The following is a 20,494-nucleotide window of genomic DNA, read 5'->3' as shown; positions in this document are numbered from 1 at the left end:
TACCGGGAATGCCTGTTAAACATCTTAGATTCACGAGTACCGATTTGGGTAGTGAACACTTCGATGAATAAATCCTTTTATCTTTACAATGGTTGACAAACACGAAATATAACTTGAACACAACACATCCTCCAAATACGAACCTGATTGAAAGAAATAATGATAATCAAATCCTTGATGATAGCAACACTCATAACAGTGACAAAACAATTACACTGACAATCATGTTACATTATTTTTAAAATGTTTCTTTTTCTTTTTCATAACTTCTTTAACACACTACTCCGCTGCGAAGCGCGGGTATTTTGCTAGTTTTCTATATTTCTGCATAAATATGACCTTAAACATTGTCAGATTTTCACTCAAGTCCTTAAAGTAGATAAAGAGAAACCATTTAAACAAATGAGTCAAAAATATTATACTTGGACATTTATTTATTAAGGAAAATGATCGAACCTATATATATTATTCACTAAGGCAAGACACCCATAGAAAGCACTCCGGAAGGGGCGTGGATTCACTATGCCGCCGACAAGTAAGACACCTATGGCGCACACAGGGAGCAGCCACGCCCACCAACTCCAAGACCATTGGATACGACGACAACTCGCAGAGCCACGCCCACCAACTGAGACGCGACGACACAGAAAGAACAGCGTCATTTATATTCATCTGTCGTAGAGGCCTCATGTCCTCCAAGCCACCTTGACTGTTCATAGAGGCATGTTTTTCACGGAGGTGAGTTGCCATATGCAGCGTGTAAAACAGTTTGCGAGGGGTATCCCATGGGATCCTTAAAACAATCCTTTACAACTGAGGTTGAAACACAAAGAAGTAAGCAGTCTTTAAAAACCGAGTTTTCGGTTACGACGCACGACCGCATGCACCAAAGCAAACTGTTTTACACCCTCCATACAGCAATTCGCTTCCACGACAAACGTGCATCTTCTTAGATGCTCCTGCACTTTGTACACACTCCCCTCCAACCTCGCTACTACCGTGGTCGGGTGTCTTGGTGGATTATATATAGAAAGGCAGCCAAAACCGCACAGAGCAATGAAAAGTCTACGTGAGTCACAGGTGCATCTGGACTGTGCAAAGACGACAACGACTCGAGTGACGAGTTGGAGGTGGGCACATGAGCAGGCAGGGCCTACTGAAAGAGAAATCAGCACACTAGCATGACGGAGGAAGCGGAATGGATGTCCTTCTCCTCCCGTTCCACCCTCCGCACCTGAGCGCAGCACGGACGATTGTATGTTGGTTCATTCTGTGCATTGTTACAATGTTGCTTTTCTTGCTGATTTATTACATTACCGATTTTTCAAATGTTAATTTTCTCCCTGTGCTTAAAAATCATTAAAAAACCGGCCTGATTATGCAGTGTATGGTACGCCGCGGGTTGGATAGTATTACATATTTGTGAGTGGCAAAAGTATGTGAACCTTTGCTTTCAGTATCTGGTGTGAACCCCCTTTGCAGCAATAACTGCAACTAAACGTTTCCGGTAACTTTTGATCATTCCTACACACCAGCTTGGAGGAATTTTAGCCCATTCTTCCGTACAGAACAGCTTCAACTCTGGGATGTTGGTGGGTTTCCTCACATTAACTGCTCACTTCAGGTCCTTCCACATCATTTCGATTGGATTAAGGTCAGGACTTGGACTTGACCATTCCAAAGCATTAACTTTATTCTTTAACCATTCTTTGGTAGAATGACTTGTGTGCTTAGGGTCGTTGTCTAGCTGCATCAACCACCTTCTCTTGATATTCAGTTCATGGACAGATGTCCTGACATTTTCCTTTAGAATTCTCTGATCTAATTCAGAATTCATTGTTCCATCAATGAAGGCAAGCCGTCCTGTCCCAGATGCAACAAAACAGGCCCAAATCATGATACTATCACCACCATGTTTCACAGATGGGATAATTTCTTATGCTGGAATGCAGTGTTTTCCTTTCTCCAAACATAACGCTTTTCATTTAAACCAAAAAGTTCTATTTTGGTCTCATCTGTCCAGGAAACATTCTTCCAATAGTCTTCTTGTTTGTCCACATGATCTTTAGCAAACTGCAGACGAGCAGCAATTTTTTTTTGGAGAGCAGTGGCTTTCTCCTTGCAACCCTGCCATGCACACCATTGTTGTTCAGTGTTCTCCTGATGGTGGACTCATAAACATGAACAATGGGAGAGATGCCTTCAGTTGCTTAGAAGTTACCCTGGGGTCCTTTGTGATCTCGCCGACTATTACACGCCTTGCTCTTGGAGTAATCTTTATTGGTCGACCACTCCTAGGGAGGGTAACAATGGTCTTGAATTTTCTCCATTTGTACACAATCTGTCTGACTGTGGATTGGTGGAGTCCAAACTTTTTAGAGATGGTTTTGTAACCTTTTCCAGCCTGATGAGCATCAACAACTCTTTTTCTGAGGTCCTCCGAAATCTCCTTTGTTCGTGCCAAGATGCACTTCCACAGATGTGTTGTGAAGGGCAGACTTTGATAGATCCCTGTTCTTTAAATAACACAGGGTGCCCACTCGCACCTGATTGTCATCCCATTGATTGAAAACACCTGACTCTAATTTCACCTTCAAACTAACTGCTAATCCTAGAGGTTCACATACTTTTGCCACTCACAAATATGTAATATTTGATCATTTTCCTCAATAAATAAATGACCAAGTGTAACATTTTTGTCTCATGTGTTTAACTGGTTTCTCTTTATCTACTTTTAGGACTTGAGTGAAAATCTGATGATGTTTTAGGTCATATTTATGCAGAAATATAGAAAATTCTAAAGGGTTCACAAAATTTCAAGCACAACTGTATATGACCACCAGAGTTGGTTGGAAAATCAACATGTTGCAAAACAAACTTAACAAGGACAGGAATTAATTTCTCAGTTTACATGTAGGAATGTCAATATGGATGTTGAAATCACCAAGAAAAATGACTGTCTGGGAAAAGAAACTTAAGTGGGTTAATACTTCAATCAGATCAGATAAGAAAGACCCATTGTATTTTGAGCAATGACCAACAAGCAAGATAGAACCACATTTCGTTATTAGTTTAAGAGCCAGACACTCAAAAGACAATGGGCCATCAGTTGGGATTCTTTTGATGTTTAACTCAGATCTAACAATTACTGAGCCCACTCTGCCTTGTCTTGAGCTGTGAGACTCTGTAAAGTAAACATATCCAGATGGTGCTGCCTCCGTAAGAAACGTCAATTTGTTTGTTTTTTGCCAAGTTAAGTGTTAAGTGCCTTGAGCATGGGAAAGGCGCTATATAAATAAAATGTATTATTATTAAAGCTTCTGTTAAGTATAGCATAATAAGGTTGAAATCTTTAATGAATTCTGATAGCACCAATGCTTTGACAATAATAGATCTTATATTAAACAGTGCAGTGTTAGCTAATGAAGGTTCATTGTGCACAGATCCATAACCAGAATTTATTTAAACATATTGCAAATTTGGCACACTGACTCTCTTATTTACCAAGCCATGAATAGGATGGCATATACCTGAACAAATGCTGCTGGCGAATTTTCCATTCACAGCTTAGTGGTGGCGGCGACCTGACCCACGAGGTAAATATTTTGTGAGTCACACATTAACAGAATCTTTTAGGACATCCCAGTCTAACCATTTGCTTTGGACAAACTGTTTAATATGCAGGAGTTTATCGCAAGAGTATTTCAGAATAGTATCAAGCTAATATTTATCTGACAGTAGTAGAGCACACTTATAAACAGTGCAGCACAGTGGTGAAGTTGAGATGGGTAAGGAGGGTTGTTGCAAATGAGTGGCGATAGCAATTCAGCAAAAAATCCAGTAGAAGCATAGACTGATGCTACTGGATGAGTGATCCATTAAAAAAGTAGGAGATATTATAAATTGTGCATAACCAGAATTTAGAGGTTCCACCATATAACTATATACTGTACTTATAACTGAGGGTATTACAAGTGTGATTGCCTTAGCACTGCAAGCCAGGTGAGTGAGAACATCAGATCATTTCTCCAGTTGAAGCACATATAGAAGGCATTGACAGCAATCCAGTATATCTATTTTAATTAAGAAGACAGAATTGTCCCAGTATCTAGATCTCCATGCTGCAAAGAGCAATATTCACAGATCATGCATTAGACAGGAGCCGGCAGTCAAAGTTTTGTCCCGTGAACCACAAAAAAAATTCAAATCCGTTGGCAAGGCAAAGTCCATAAAAATAAATCCAAAGTCAATAAAAATGTAATCGGTTGCATCCATGAACTACACATACAGTAATAGAAGGTGAAAGAAGTGCAAAATGTGCAAAGTTCAACAGATTTTAGCCATAATTAATGTTAACAGTGAAGAGCAACATGCATTAGCCAGCATTCCCTCCACCATTGCTAGTGGTATTATCCAGCTAATTTTGTTGGAAAATGTTGTGGTACCTAGAAGCTCAACATAACAAGATGTTGATTAATGCACTCCACTAGGCCATCGGTTTTTACTTTAGTCAGTCTGCAGCATGCTCAAAGTTGTGGCTTCCATGAGAAGAGATGCATTAGCATTTGTCGTTAGCAGGTAGGTTTAATTGCATATTTCAGTTTCTTGCAAAAATAAGTCATTTTAATGGGTTAACCTAGTATGTCTTTTTTAGTTACATCATTTTATAATTAGCGTTATTTTATAAGCAATTTTATAAGCCGAATACTACTAAGTTTTGGAAATAATATGGGACTAAAAAATGCTTTCGAATTAATCAGTGTTGCCCTTTAAAGCATAATTGTGTGGGTAAAAAAATGAACGTAAAGTATGTGTGTGGGTAAAAAAAAATGAATGTAAAGTATATGTAATAATTGTAATGTTTTATTAAGTATGATTGTCACTATCATATTAAAACTTGGCCTAGACACTCTAATTCTATATAATGTTACGGGTTTTATAGGTGCCCCTTTCCTGCCTTTTTATGCTGATTGTGCAAATGCTGTCATTCATGAAGTTGAACACCTCCATATATGACACCTGTTCCTGCAAAACTTGCTGCAGAAATAAAGAACAATAACACCACCAATAGTTGCCCAATGCCCATATCTGTTAAATGGGTCCATCCACCAATCATTGAAAACTGGAAGATTGCTGCGAAATAAAAATGTGTCCTGAAAATATCTGCCAAATGCATTGCAAAACTTGCCAAGCTTTTCCTCATAGTAGCTGCAATGCTGATATAAATCTGATTTTTTTTTTTTAATACTAATAGTTCAGTTTATTTTTGAATAGCACTCGTCACATTGTGCAGTCTCAGAGTGCTGTAACAAGTTCACATGCAAATGCAGTTACAGACTTTATACATTGCAAAATGCATAGTGTGCACACCTAAAGATACAAATTAGTAAATTAGTGCTATGGTTGTGATACGGCCAGTTGACAATGGAGTATTGGAATAAAAAAATCTGGTTAGCGGTATCCATGGAGAAAATAAATCTCTAGGGGGTCCATGGTCAGTTGCAATGGAATGTCAAAAGACAAAGTCAGACAGTCATTGTTCTGAAGAGCTAAGCCATCTGACCGCCTACTACATCCTGGGTAATTTAAAGTATAAGTTTGTGTTGAACAGTCTAATAAATTGACAGAATCTTTTGATCGTTGCATTCCAAGACTCTTAGTATCTCTGGTGTCTTTCCAATGGACAGGAAAACAACTTGGAGGTAAAGCAGTGGCACCATCTTCCACAGCCGGACACCAAGAAGAGAAACAGAATAGAGGAGGTTCAGTAATGTTTCTTAATTATTGTAATACTTAAATGTTTTCTACAAATGACTAACAAACAGAAATGCAATGTCCATAGATAATCAACATCTTTAATCAGGGTATGCTACACTGAAATAACGAATAACAGTCTAACATTAGCCTCTTTGCAGAAATCAAGGACATTGGCAGTTAGTATTAATGTGCTAATCATGTTTTGTATTAGATGTATGGCTACAACAAATAAGGGTTTTAATAAACTACTGTGATAGGATTTATAGACATTGATATAACAAGAGTATTATAGGCAGAGAGATTTGAATGGAAGATACACTTTTAATAGTATAGCCAAGTTTTTAAATATCTATGAGACTTTTCTGAGGGAAGTGTTCTTTTTTTTTTTTTTTTTTTTTACATGTTTTAATAGTATGCTGTTTTATTTATATATATTATGTATGCAACATTACATCAAACGGACAAAAAATAATGATGGAATGTGTACAAGTGTAAGCTTTCAGAACTATGAATAAATCAGTCCTTAGAATAAAACAGGATAATAAGACCTTAAAAACATTTAAGTGTAATTCTGAATTATTCAGTATCTCCAACGTATTATGCCCAAAGGCTGGAAGAGGACCGGGAGGTGAAAACTAATTGAAACAAAAAAGATGAAACCTATTGCACCAAAGCCTAATCGCTAATTCGAAAGCAACATCAGAGGGAAAACCAAATGTTAAAATACTGGCAATTTTAAGAAATTTGCAGTACATTTTTTTATTTATTAATTTATTTTTTTAAATCTAAAGTACGAATGAATCATTGCACCTGTAGTTAAGAGGTTGTGATGGTGACATAAGATGCTGAGTCCTCCGAAACCACATTCCTTGGCATCTAGGTGTAGTATCCCAGTAAAGAGAATCTTTAATAGGCAGCACTTGTATGTAAAACAAACAACATTGCAGAACCGTGAAATAAATAATCCCTGAGATCAGAAAATATTATAATGGAAAAATAGCTGCACATAAATGTTCCAGAAATAAAGAAACACATATTCCTATGCATACTTTTGCTTGTAAATATTTATTCTAGAAGAAGAAACCATTTTCAAAGTAAACATCTAGTAACAAAGCCAGCCTGTGAACTTGTACAGAACCAAGAAAAAAAAACAGTGATATAACATTATTGTATAATAGTTCATATATAATCCTAATATTTAGTAATCCAACAGAGTGGTCAGCACTTTCCGTAAGAAATCATAGTTTGGTCATTCTCATTGATGTGTGGGGAATAAAAGGGAGATTAAAGAACTAAACTGTGTTGATGAACTTGCCAAACTGCCGACAGAAATAATTTACAGTGATGAGAGAGAATGGATGCTTTGTTATTTGAAGAACATCCCTCAAATCATTCGTTTAATTGAGACCTTATAAATTATAGGTATCAAGTCTTTGAGTCCAAAACGATTCGCTGCGTACAATTGCTTGAACCCACCTCAGGTTAGGGACTTAACTATTTCTAAAACTGTAAATTTTAAATCGGCACAGGAGTGATTAAATAGCAAGAAGTGGCAAGTTACTGAGTGCCCCTATGTAGCATAGACATGTGTAAGGGTTTCTGTAAGCCAGGAAAACTAACCAGCTGTTGCTTTTAAAATCATGGCATATGCTTGTAAAGATTGTGAAAGCATCAGTTTGTACCTCCTTTATGTGATATTCTACATTTCATCTAAACAAATGTTTTTTTGACATTGATGACAACATGCAATGTGTCCTTGTTGGAAATTTTTCCTCCCACAGAAAGTTCTCCTTATGTAATTGGGAACAATATTGTTTCTCTTTACATAAGTGAGATGCTTTTTAGTTACTGCATAAACAACTGTGTTCATAAGTTTACATACCCTGGCAGAATTTGTGAAATATTGGCCTTTGTTTGAAAAATATATGTAATGACGCAGAAACATTTCCTTTAAATTAGGGAGTGTGCTCAGGCAGGACATTTTATTATCACATAATTTAATATAAACCAATAAAGTATTTAATATTGCACATTATACGACTACAGTTAAGATTGACAGTATTGTATGAGCTAGCACAATTCAGCATGTGACAACATAGTTTATCAGTTAAATAATGTTCTCAAGATAACACAGGCATTTGGAATATTGGATAGATATGCAATTCCTTTCATAATAACCACATTTCTAAATGAGTTGACTAACTAGTATTTAACCCTCTCATATAAATACTAGGTGGGTTTACACAACACAGATTTAAAGTCCAGGTTGAAAAAAATGTTCGAACAAAGCTGAAGTTAAAGCATCTGAGTTCATTTTAGGCAGTTTCATTGAGTATCTATCAGTTTAGTTTTACAATTACTGATGCTTGTTATTATTTTTAAAATCTTGTTTGTTTCTACTTAAGATATTAGTATGGAATATTTGTTTATAGGTATAAACTTAACTCATCGTAATTCTGTGTTTATGTTGTCACTGATTTGTTTTTGTTATTTGTAACTGTTCTACTAAGCTTTCATTTGCAGACCATAGTAGCATGAACTCCTTTAATGTTTATTACAGCAAAAGTTTTTTTTATTTACTTTTGATGCCTCATTGAATTGTATGTGTGTGTTGTTTCAGTATAGTTTTGTGTTTGTAAGATATTTATATATTATAATTCTTTGTTCACATAGTTTTGAGCAAATCGGGTAGCTAAGTAGCATCTGCTATTGTGACATATTATGTTTGAATCTAGCAAAGGCTTTATGTACTGTATATAAATCTCTCCGCATCACTTGGATATTGCCTATCTGTTTAACATTTACGTCCACTATTATTCTTTACCCTGCAGCCCTGAATTGGATTAAGTGGGTTTGAGAATATTATTTCTATTTCACGCTAGTTACAATGATCAGTGAATTATAGGTTTTCTGGCACCACCATGTATTACTTTAACCTTTCACATGTTGGATGAGAGCTAACTCCTCTTTACGTGCTTCTGTAGTATGATCAGGCTCGTACACAGCTTATTTTACATACATTTGCTTGCATTCCGACTATAGTATGTTCCAACTAGTCAGTCTAATTTTGAATTTAAATGTTGTATATTTGGCTTTATGTGCACAGTGTTACACAGTTAACTCTCTTCACAGTGCACTCCTTAATAGAGTAGTATTTTCAACATATCTTTTTCAACCTTTCATTGGCTATTGAAATATAACATATAAATATCTAGCAAATGCACTGTATTGTAAACTACTGTATAAAAATAGTTTAAGTAAATATAAGCTAAAATAATCTGTTTCCTGTTGCTGTGAAAACCTTCTGCAAGGTCCATTGGTTGCAGCTACTGAAGTTTACTAAATATAGTATTTGATGACAATGATTAATAGTAATGCACCCTTTTTGTTCAAATTCAGAGGAAGAATCTATATCTCGCTCTACAGACTGCCACAACTCCTTCCAGAGGCAAAACTGTCCCCTCTCCGGTACAACTTCATTTTACACTTGAGAGAGAGAGAGAACTGACTGCATATTGCTAATTCACTGGGTGTGCCAGAACAAGATGGAAGGATGAGAAATGACAGGGGATGTTCTCAGCAGTCAACGTCACTTTGAATGAAAAAAGGGAATTGGGGCAGTTTCAGCTGATTTTGAAACTGTTGTTATAGTCAATACATTGGTGTAGCTCATTATTGCCAGCTTAAAATGGCATTTGATTTTGAGTCAGATAATAAATAAATGTATGTTTTGAATGTTCTGTTTGGAATAATTCTAACCTGATGCACTTCAATTTAGTAGTAAATGAAAGGCATTAATTTTCCAAGAGATGGCTTGATTAACTTCTTTCTTTACATATGAATATTTGACATATTTTACATAAGTAAGTAATCAAGCAGTTTTTAAAGTTTTATATATATAATATATATAATATAGTGTAATGTGCATTATGAAGCTGTAGCCAATAGTGATTGTTTTACCGAAAGTAGCATCAAACAGTGTTTGGTGCAGAAAGCATGCATTTAAAATTTATCACACATTAACTTAGCGGGAAAACAGTGAAAAAAAATAGTAAATTTTGGTTGGTGGTTAACCCTTTTTTATTAATGTTCAGTGTGTAGTAATGTACAGTTGTATTTTTTTTTGTTAACAAATAATTCCCACAGTACTTAAAATTTGATCTCCATAGTTCATTGCAGAATTTCATTTATCATTCATATTCTTCATTATTATAGTGCTTTATTAAATTGTCCAAAAATTATGAAATAACTTTCAGATCTGTCCCTGCTGTTTTTGATGTTACCTGTAAATTACGTATTGGTAATAAAATTAATCAAAGTATATAATAAAGAATTATTTACTTAATGAATTTAAGAACAGAGGTACATTTCAGAAGCACCTTTAATAATAAAAATCTATTTAATGGAATAGTCTGGTCTTGCTGTTGAGGGATAAAATACAACTCATTCAAGGAAAACAGTCTTTTTGCACTCAACATGTATAAACTTGACATTGTTTATTTAGCAGACACCTTTATCTGATTTATAAAAACAAGACAAATAATTATAGCGATTAAAAGTTACAAAGCAAGAATAGGTGTGTATTCTGGAAAACCTGTATTTTCAAAAAACTTTGTATTAACATGTTTTTTTTGTCCAGTGCTTTCATTAAGTGTTTTGATAGAAGTGCTTTGTATCTTTAATTGATGGTACATTACAGTCCTATCATTACATCTGTTTACACATTACATTTTATAGCACAACATCACACAATCATCCAATATTCCAGTACTTTTTGTTAGCAGTAGAGTGCTGTACCGTGTTAGCCATAGATTGATACAGGAGAAAGTAGGGTGAAATGACACCTTTTATTGGCTAACTAAATAGATTACAAATGCAAGCTTTTGAGGCAGCTAAGGCCCCTTCATCAGGCAAGGTGTAACACAGTACTTTTTGTTTCTATTGATCTCCAAAGAATTACATTTCTATTCCATTTATTCCCAAGTCAGCATTGAATCCATGTCTCGCTTGTACTTTATCTGTTTTTGATTGCTAACAATATACAGTATATTGTAATGAAGGCGATTTCTGACATTAAACTTAAACACATGTAGCTTAAAATAACTTTAAATGAGGTTAAGCATAAGCTGTCTGAAACAGTAATTTTGTAGTGTATGTACACAAACAGAAAAGGATTCCTAAAAGTGAGTCTTCAGTTATCAGTTTAGAAGTATGAAATATTTCTACCCATCAGCTATTTACTTAATTATTTAGATACACTTAATCAGTACATCTCTCTGTGCATTGCTGTTTATGTTTTGCATTGGCTTTATCAAGAATCCTGATATACTAATTTGTAAACCTGTATGAGTTATTAGGAAATTAGTTGCTCTGCTGTAGGGATGTTTTTGAAATCTTAAATAATAATCAGTTTTGACATATCTCTGATTGGATACAGAAAAGAAAAGTGGAGGCTGTCTCTCTGGCAACGCAGGTGTCTCCAGCTACACCTGTGCCTTCTCTTCCTGCCTCTACAGAAACCAATCAGGCTTCTGTTTACCCTCAGATGAGAGAAACAACCTTTCCTCCTAAATGTGTTGTACGTGAAGACCCTGATCAACTTGCCACAGTAAGTCATATATAATAGATCAAATGTGGCCATTATATATTTATGTGAACTGTTTTGTAGACTGCTTCATGCATCCTTTGATTTTAGAATATGCATGACTAATTTTAGTTATTTGTTTTGCATGAAATTCTATTGTTTAGGTAAACCTTTCTATAAGTCTTTGCTTTGTCAATACCTTTCATATATTTGAAAATATTACTATTTGAACAAACTGAAGCAATTATTCAGATTTAATGAAGGCACCAAATAACTGTATACTGAGTGAACAATCACTTATAAATTTGAAGGTGTTATTTTTTTTAAGTGATGGAAAGTAGACAAGCCATTAGTTTGAATTTGAAAACAAAATCTCAGATTTTCTGCATAGCTATACTTAGGAGTTATTCCATGCTTCATTACTTTTCATCCAATTTCAGTATCAGTTTATATATATTTGCCAACCCAAGATGAAATGCCAGTCCATCACAGGGCATGAACATGTTCATACCCACAATAAACAGAACTTAATGCACACTTCTTTAGCATGTCTAAAGAAAAGCCATGTAGACAAAAAAAGCCTGCAAAATATTTTATACAAAGCATGGTTTGGGCTAGGAGGAAGGTGGATTGTGTTTTAAAATGTATGGTTTTGTTCCAATTTATATATTTCTCTTTATTTATAAAAAATAAATTGGTTAAATTTTGCTTGCACATGGTGGTACCAATTGTTTGTTTGTTTTTTTGCACTTCACCCCAGGAAGATGCTCTAGCAATCCCTGACTCAGATGGAAAATTCACAAAATTAAATTTGAGTCACCATGGAAGTCTTAGGCTTTGTCAGAGTTAAAGAGTAATTCAAATTGTTGCATTATTAATAAAGTTCGAAATTTTGTAAATATGGTAGTGCTGGTTACTTACAAAAATAGCACCTAAATTTCACTACTTTACACCAAAGCTCAAAAACTACTTGTCAGGATTGTTTTTTCATTTTCAAAATTGCTGCTTTCTAAAATATTTTTTTTGTTTCATGACAAGGTTTTTACTAATCCAATCTTTTGACTCTACTAAATCGGCTACTTTTTCAGAAGTGTCCTAAATTAAATTCTTATCAAAATAATATAGTCACGGAAATACTTGTTTGCTGAATATGCCCTGGTTGACTGTGAGAAATCTGCCAACAAACACACTTGCATTCAACATAATTCTTTTTCCTGTGTTTAGAATGGTTCAGCCCGACGTTTAATTCCAACTCAGCCTGGAAGGAAAAGAAAAGCCAACTGTCTGGGTACAGATGAGGTAAGCATAGGTTTTATATCGTTTTAGAGCTGGGAGAAGTTAGAGTAGTGTGTTTATTTTTATAGGTTTTATTAATTTCCCAGGCTGGTGATTCTCTGTCAGTGGCATGGCACACCTAAACTTCGTTTTATTTGGGATCACAATTTATAGGATGGTAGTGTCATACAAGAACAGTTATAAATAATCCAGCATTTAAACTTATCAGATTTTCAGAAAATCTTTCAAAAAAAATCTGCATAGAGAAACATTTAAAAAGTTAGGAATACCAAAACAAATCAATAGATGTATCTAAATAAAATAGTGTAGTGAATTTGATACAAAAAGAAGGCCTATTAGAACAACTGTGTGTAACTTCATTTTTACAAAAGTTATTCAAGCAAAATAAAGATAGTAAAGAGGATTGATTTTTGAGAATATAAAATGTTTTAGACTGTTGCTATTTCAATAGATTAATAAGAAGAAAAACTGTTTCAGCTTCACTTTAATGATAAGGCAAGGTTGTGTAATTAATTGTAATGGATAATTTATTAAGTGTAATAATTGTTGGATTTCGTTATTTACATCTATGTGTGCTAAACATAAAAGGCATCCAAGCTCATTTGTTGGTATTTACTGAAGCAATTATAGTTAACATGTTACTTTACAGGACTCGCAAGACAGTTCAGATGGGATTCCATCAGCACCACGTATGACTGGTAGTTTGGTGTCTGACCGTAGTCACGATGACATCATTACACGAATGAAAAATATAGACTGCATTGAGTTGGGTCGACATAGACTCAAACCTTGGTACTTCTCTCCCTACCCTCAAGAGCTTACTACATTGCCAATCCTATACCTCTGTGAATTTTGCCTCAAGTTTGTGAAAAGCCTCAAGTGTCTACAAAGGCATCTGGTGAGTCTTTCCAATTATAACATTTGCCTTACTAAGATGTTGCATTGTTTTCACTTTCCAGACAATTGCATTTTCATTAAATAGAGAACTCAACCATCTCAAACCCACTTAAGCAGGCCCAAGGCAGCAGCCAACCCTTGTCTGCGAACAGTTTTTAATATCCAGTTAACAAAACTTGTTCATGTTTGGCATGTGAAAGGACAGGAAAAGTACCAAAAAAATGTACACCCAAAGAGAATGTGCGCATTGCACCCAGTGCCTAGGTGTGGTATTTAAACTCTGGATGGAGGATCTGCAAGGTAAGCAGCACTAACTGCTACATTGTGCTGCCACCAAGTTATATGATATACTCAGAAAAGAAAAACAGTCTCCAGCTATAACAATTATATATGCTTGCATTTGCTTGTATGTTTGTCTTCTGTCTTCTGTGCTTTATTTAATTAGATTTATTAATGCAATAAATGTTTTTCTTTTATTTGCAATTTGGAAATTTGACTGAGTTTTATTTTTAGACAAAGTGTAATCTACGTCACCCACCAGGAAATGAAATATACAGAAAGGGGACCATTTCCTTTTTTGAAATTGATGGAAGAAAAAATAAGGCAAGTGTGTGTTTGTTTTAATATTTCTGTTTCACATTTCATAAATACAGTACAAGTATTTAATAAAGGTTTTTATTAATAGAATTTACTATAACCACACTACTTTTAACTTTGACCTTACCAAAACATTGTGTATTGTTGTTTAAGAAATACATTTTTAATAAAGGTTAACTGAGAGTTGAGTATTTTGGTTTGTACTTTTTGTTATGAAGTTCTGTAAATGAAGAACCCTCTAAATAAATTTAATTAATTTCTCTTTTAAATTTATTGGATTTGGTATAAGTTAGATGTGTAACTACTCCATGCAGGTAGTGCAGTGGTAGCGCTGTGCCTCAAAGTAAGGGGATCATGGGTTCGTGTCCCTTGTCCTCCCTGTGCGGAGCACAAAGTGCTTCGAATAGTGAGAAAAGTGCTATATAAAGGTAAAGAATTATTATTATTATTACATTATGAGAATTACTTTACTGATAATATTTTTCAACTTTTTCAGAGAGGTTTATCTATGATAAGTGGTCCAAATACATATGAGGAAGTTAATGCAGTGTTTTTTAAAAAAAATGTGTGTGTCTTTAAACTTCCCAAATCTACAAGTACAGTACATATTTGATAACATTCTATTTAATATTTTATTCTTTATTTTTTTGCAAACCAGACATACTCTCAGAATCTGTGCCTACTTGCCAAGTGCTTTCTAGACCACAAGACACTCTACTACGACACAGATCCATTCCTTTTCTATGTTATGACAGAGTATGACTCCAAGGGCTTTCATATCGTTGGGTACTTCTCAAAGGTACCTGTTTTTATTAAAATTTTGTTGTGTAGTTTGCATTTCTGATGTGACATGCCTTTAGAGGAAAAAAAAATTGCTATTTTTTTTTTTTTTTGGCACAGCTAATTCTGAACAGGGAAGAGCTTATTAAGTCATTTTATAAGACTCTTTTTTTCATCAAATGTTTGTGTTTACATTTAGGAAAAGGAATCAACAGAAGATTACAATGTTGCGTGTATCCTGACACTTCCACCTTACCAAAGGAGAGGTTATGGCAAACTTCTCATTGAATTTAGTGAGTATTATCTGTTTGTTCTTGTGTCTTCTTTATTTTAACATTGAACTGTATTTTATCTTGCATTTTAAATACCTTGATTGTATTTTACATAAACCATAAATAAGGTGTGGTAAACTGGAAGTTGTACATTACTCCATTTGTTGGAGTAGGTTAGTGGAAGCAAATGTACCCTTGTTAAAGGTATTACAAGGATACTATGGGCTAGATACTACGCTGCAGTTTGTTTAGAGTCCAGCTGGTATGTACCAAGGCTTTTAGTCCAGAAAATTCAGTTACATATTATCTAGGGTAAAGATTGTTCATGTTTACATGGGTATGGCACTTTTCTATCACAGGTAACCCTTCAAGGCAAACACCTTAGTATAGCAGAAGACTAGGTGAAACTGAATTATTTTAAACCTGCTATGTCTTTTCTATGTACTTTACATAACACATGCTGGAGTTTGTCCTCCTGGTTATGCATTTTACTTTTAAAACAAAAAACGTTGCACTGTGCCTGACTTATACAAAGTTTTCAGCCCCAAGCCCTTTTTTTTACTTAAATGCTTTGTCACCTAGTTTTTTGATCAATTTCAGTGTGATTTTATTTTTTTATCAGTAAATCTATTTTTCAAAGTGCTGCACAAAAAAAAAAGATTATATAAAAATTAAGTTAGAAAAAGCTGGAATGTCAACACCTTGTATGCTTTTGCAAAGGTAAAACGTTTAACTTAAGTCTTTATACCACAACATTCTACCACATCTTTGCAGTGCCTTCCCAGTGACATACTGCACTTATGTATTACACTTATATGTAATATCTTGGAGATTGTTGAGCCATTCACATTTTCTCCAGTTACAGTTGCTGACTTCTGCAGCTCAGTCAAGTTGAAAGTTGGCGCCACAGTTACTTCTCTGGCAGGTGCCATTGGTGCCTGGCTGGTAAGTTCAGATGGGAAGCCTGACCAAGGGAGCGTATCTGTTATCTCATATTTTTTTTTCCACTTCTGTATGATGAACTGCACTAGGCTGCAAGGTGTGTTCAGTACTTTTGAAATGGTATTATGCCCTTCCCCAGAACTGTGCCTCTCTATATTTATTTCTTAAACTTAAAACATTTTGGTTTGTTTCGTGGAATATTTTCCATAGCGCTGGATCTTAGTTGGGTGGAACTTATCTACATAAATTAAAGAATAAGTTTATTTTTTTAAATGAAGTTACTTGTTCACAGTCATGGCATATATTCATTGGCCAAATGAAATTGTGTTGTAAAGTGAAGCATTCTTTATAAATCTAAAAATAACACCTAGCCTGTTCTTGCATTTTATAATGGAAGTCATGGGGCATGGGTCCTTATTTGAAAACAATAGCCTTAAAACTTCTGTAACAAATACATATATATTTCACATACTGCAAAATGGCATATCCATGTCACTTCAGAAGGGAAAGAAATAGAAAAGCGAAACATTTTTGTGAGATTCAACCAGTTTCAAAGGAGAACAGCTGTGCACTTCACCATGAAGATAATTTACCTTCACAACAACCTTTTAACCACAGAGGTGTGGTTTCACTTCAAAAAGTTATCTCCAAGCCTGTTATTGATGTTATTGTTCAGAGTTCTGTGCCAGCACTCAATGAAGAGCGCTGTACAAAAAAAAGTTATTGAATGTTAATCTTCATTTTCTCAGTATTTGTTTTATCTTTTGCGCACATGATATGCCATAGAAAGTATTTAATATTGAGTGTTGATTGGCTCTGTGAACTTAGTATGGACTTACTGGCAATATTGGCTCTTTCAAAAGTCTTAAGACTTTTGCAAAAAAAAAAAAAAAAATGCAGTGTAATCAGTTCAGTTCAGATTTATTGTTAAGTGTACAAAGCAAAATGAATCTCTTATGTGTACTCTTCACTAGAACGCATAATGTGAGTCTTGCTCCATAGACTATGTACAACTACACAGATGGGAAATGCTGTTTAGTAAAGAATAAAATGATTTCAGTGTGCACCTGTTAACTGACTATGTCTGTGTGTAATTCAGTATATGTACAGCATTGACTATAAAAATTATGATTACAGTATACAGGGCATGAGCAAATAATGTGATATTAGAATGTATGTGCCAGTGGAGTCACAGTGAGTCAGAGGCAGTCAGGGTGGCACATTCCCAAGATTATTTAATTGAAGGCTATAACTGAAAATCACTGGAAAGTCAGCAAAAGACAAGGCCTAATATTTACAAGGTGTAGGAATCCTTTTTAGCAAATTCATGAAATGGTTTCAGTTTGCAGTAAACCGAGACCTCCATTGTGCATAGTCGTTTACCATGGTATATAAAGAATTGTATATTTTTATATATTTTATTTTCATTTTATATATATTAGGGCTGTCAAATCAACCAAAATAAAAGGTTTGAATATTCAGATCCTATTCCAACATCAAAAAAAAAATAAAAGGCAGCACTTGAGTAACTCTTATTTAAATATAAGTACCTTCAAAATCCCCATCATCTGCACTGACATTTTTTTTTCTTTTATTTTTTTTTATAACTTTGTACTGATGGCTAGATGCTAAAGTCCTTCCTAGAACAGCGAGCCATAAAAGCAGCTGAAATCTACATGTGAAATCCATACAAGTCAGACACACTGGCTCGCTATGTTACTATGAACATTTTTCTTTTCATGCATCTGCACAAGGTGAAGCACTTAAGACACTGTTGCATGGGTTCTGCTTGTAACACTCAGCTGAAGTCTTGTAGTGCAAACATGTTACGATATTTCTTGCTACCAAACATGCACTGGCAGAGTGATTTAAAATCAGGTGGAATACCGGTTAGTTAGTAGGACAGCAAACAAAGTGACAAAGCAACCAGTAAGCAGACTTATTTTATTATCTTGTACCCTGCTGCTGCTCATTGTTTATAATTAATATCACGATATTCAGAATAAAAAGACAATCCATCACCTGTGGACTCGCCAATAAAAACGGGATCATCATATTATTGAGTAACTGTTCACACCTGTTTACTTTTTCCTCCTTTACTGATGCAGCAATATTTTAAATAAAAGGTGGCCTGAATATTTTTAATTACACCTCATTGTTTTAGGCATTATGTGTCATGCTAGCAGCCACATCATATGAAGAATAAATGGGACAAGGCATGTTATGTGACAAGACTCTTTAAAGTTCGTGGTTTTAAAGCATTGTAATAAAATGAAATATATATAATTATATATATATATAATAAAAATAAAGAAATCACTTGGCAGCAACTTAGGCATGTAGATATTGTCAAAATGTCCTGCTAAAGTTTAAACCGAGCATGAAAATGGGGAAAAAAAGGTGATTTAAGTGGAATGGTTGTGGGTGCCAGATAGGCCGGTTTGAGTATTCCAGAAAATGCTCAGCTACTGGAGTTTCTAGGGTTTACAGAGAATTATGTGAAAAAGGGAAAATATCTAGTGAGTGGCAGTTCTCTGGGCAAAAAGCCCTTGTTGATGCTAGAAGTCAGAGGAGGATGGCCTGTCTGGTTGGAGCTGATAGAATGGCAACAGTAACTCAAATAGGTATGCAGGAGAGCATATCTGAACACACAACATATCAAACCTTGAGGCAGATGGGCTACAACAGCAAAAGACCACGGCGGGTGCCACTCCTGTCGCCCAAGTACAGGTAACTGAGGCTACAATTTGCACAGACTCAACGAAATTAGACAACAGAAGATTGGAAAAACATTGCCGGGTCTGATGATTTTAGAAGTTCATTTGTGATATTTGCATGGTATGGACAAATAATGGCGTCAACAACATGAAAGCAAGGATCCATCCATATTAGCAGTTCAGGCTGGTGGTGTAATGGTGTGGTGGATGTTTTCTTGGGACACTTTCGGCCCCTTACTACCAGTTGAGCATCATTTAAATGCCTCAGCTTACCTAAGTTTTGTTGCTGACCGTGTCCATCCCTTTATGACTGCAGTGTACCCATCTTGCGATGGCTACCTCCAGCAGGATAACACGCCATGTCACAAAGCTTAAATTATCTCCAACTGGTTTCTTGAACATGACAATGAGTTCACTGTACTCAAAAAGCCTCCACAGTCACCAGATCTCAGTCCAATAGAGCACCTCCAGGATGTGATGGAGTGGTAGATTTGCCTCATGGATGTGCAGCCAACAAATCTGCAGCAACTACATGATGCTATTATGTCAATGTGGACCACAATCCTTGATGAATGTTTCAAGCACCTTTTTGAGGCCATGCCACAAAGAATGGAGTTTGCCGGTTATCCAGGAGTCCATGTTGGTTTCCTCCCACAGTCCAAAACTATGCAGGTTACATTAGACTGGCAATGCTACATTGTTTTGTGTGTGTTTGTGTGTGCACTCACCCTGTGGTAGACTAGTGCCCTGTCTAGTGATTATTCCTGCCTTGTGCCCTCTGGGATAGGAAAATGGATGGATGAAGTATATAACACCTTGAGAAGTTTGGAAAAATCTGGAATCTGCTGTTGTTCTTAATAGTTCTGTATACAGTGTTTTGTTCAGTCTAATACTATTCTAGTAATTTAGCAGAGAATCTAATGTATTTGCAGTTAATAATCTTGCTTCCATCTTTACACAATTAGAACTGTATGTTTCATTATTTCTTAATGATAGCGAATAAGTTCACACATGCATATTTTGAATGTTTTTGTATTTTACGCTGGCTTAATTGCCTCTTCTCTGCATGTAGGTTATGAGCTCTCCAAAGTTGAAGGAAAAACGGGAACACCTGAAAAGCCACTTTCTGATCTTGGCCTTTTGTCGTACAGAAGCTACTGGTCACAGACAATTCTAGAAATCCTTATGAACCTTAAGTCAGAGAATGGGGAGAGGCCGCAGATTACAATCAAGTTTGTACCTTTTTTTTTTTTTGAACTAGACATTTTCTGTTTCCCTTGAGGTAAAAAGTAAAAGGCTTTTAGTGTATTTTGAAGCATTATATATTTGACTCAAAATGACATCCCTTTATTTAGTTATGTTACAGTTATGTTTTTTTTTTCTTTGCTGTATAGCGAAATCAGCGAGATAACAAGCGTCAAGAAAGAAGATGTTATCTCCACTCTCCAGTACCTTAATCTAATAAACTACTATAAGGTAAGGGATGATTAAAATGTAAAATAAATAAATAAACAAATGCTTAAAGTGTTTACCCACTAACTAAGTGAATATATCTAAACATTTTGTCTATTTTTGGAGTTTAGTGTGGAAAAGCATAACGCCCAAAATCTGACTTTTACAGAGGGATGAACAACATGAGCATAACAGAACAC

At 35.2% G+C, this 20,494-nt stretch overlaps 1 protein-coding gene across 3 annotated transcripts in view; it reads left to right on the top strand.

The window, feature by feature from the left end:
• The window catches only part of LOC120539277 (histone acetyltransferase KAT5), a 36,068-nt gene that overhangs the window by 12,904 nt on the left and 2,670 nt on the right, over positions 1–20,494 (top strand). For 2 of the 3 annotated variants that reach the window (XM_039769196.1, XM_039769197.1), the window contains exons 5-14: positions 5,688–5,762; positions 9,157–9,225; positions 11,195–11,365; positions 12,566–12,640; positions 13,287–13,535; positions 14,048–14,137; positions 14,790–14,930; positions 15,111–15,204; positions 19,915–20,074; positions 20,237–20,318. In XM_039769196.1, coding sequence (XP_039625130.1) covers positions 5,688–5,762; positions 9,157–9,225; positions 11,195–11,365; positions 12,566–12,640; positions 13,287–13,535; positions 14,048–14,137; positions 14,790–14,930; positions 15,111–15,204; positions 19,915–20,074; positions 20,237–20,318 — 1,206 coding nt within the window. The remainder of the gene's footprint in view (positions 1–5,687; positions 5,763–9,156; positions 9,226–11,194; positions 11,366–12,565; positions 12,641–13,286; positions 13,536–14,047; positions 14,138–14,789; positions 14,931–15,110; positions 15,205–19,914; positions 20,075–20,236; positions 20,319–20,494) is intronic. The other variant, XM_039769198.1, reaches the window with a different exon arrangement.

The sequence above is a fragment of the Polypterus senegalus genome, chromosome 11, assembly GCF_016835505.1.
Source record: "Polypterus senegalus isolate Bchr_013 chromosome 11, ASM1683550v1, whole genome shotgun sequence".
In the NCBI taxonomy this organism is placed as follows: domain Eukaryota; kingdom Metazoa; phylum Chordata; class Cladistia; order Polypteriformes; family Polypteridae; genus Polypterus; species Polypterus senegalus.
The sequence above is the reverse complement of the archived record's forward strand: the minus strand, read 5'-3'. Positions and strand labels throughout refer to the sequence as shown.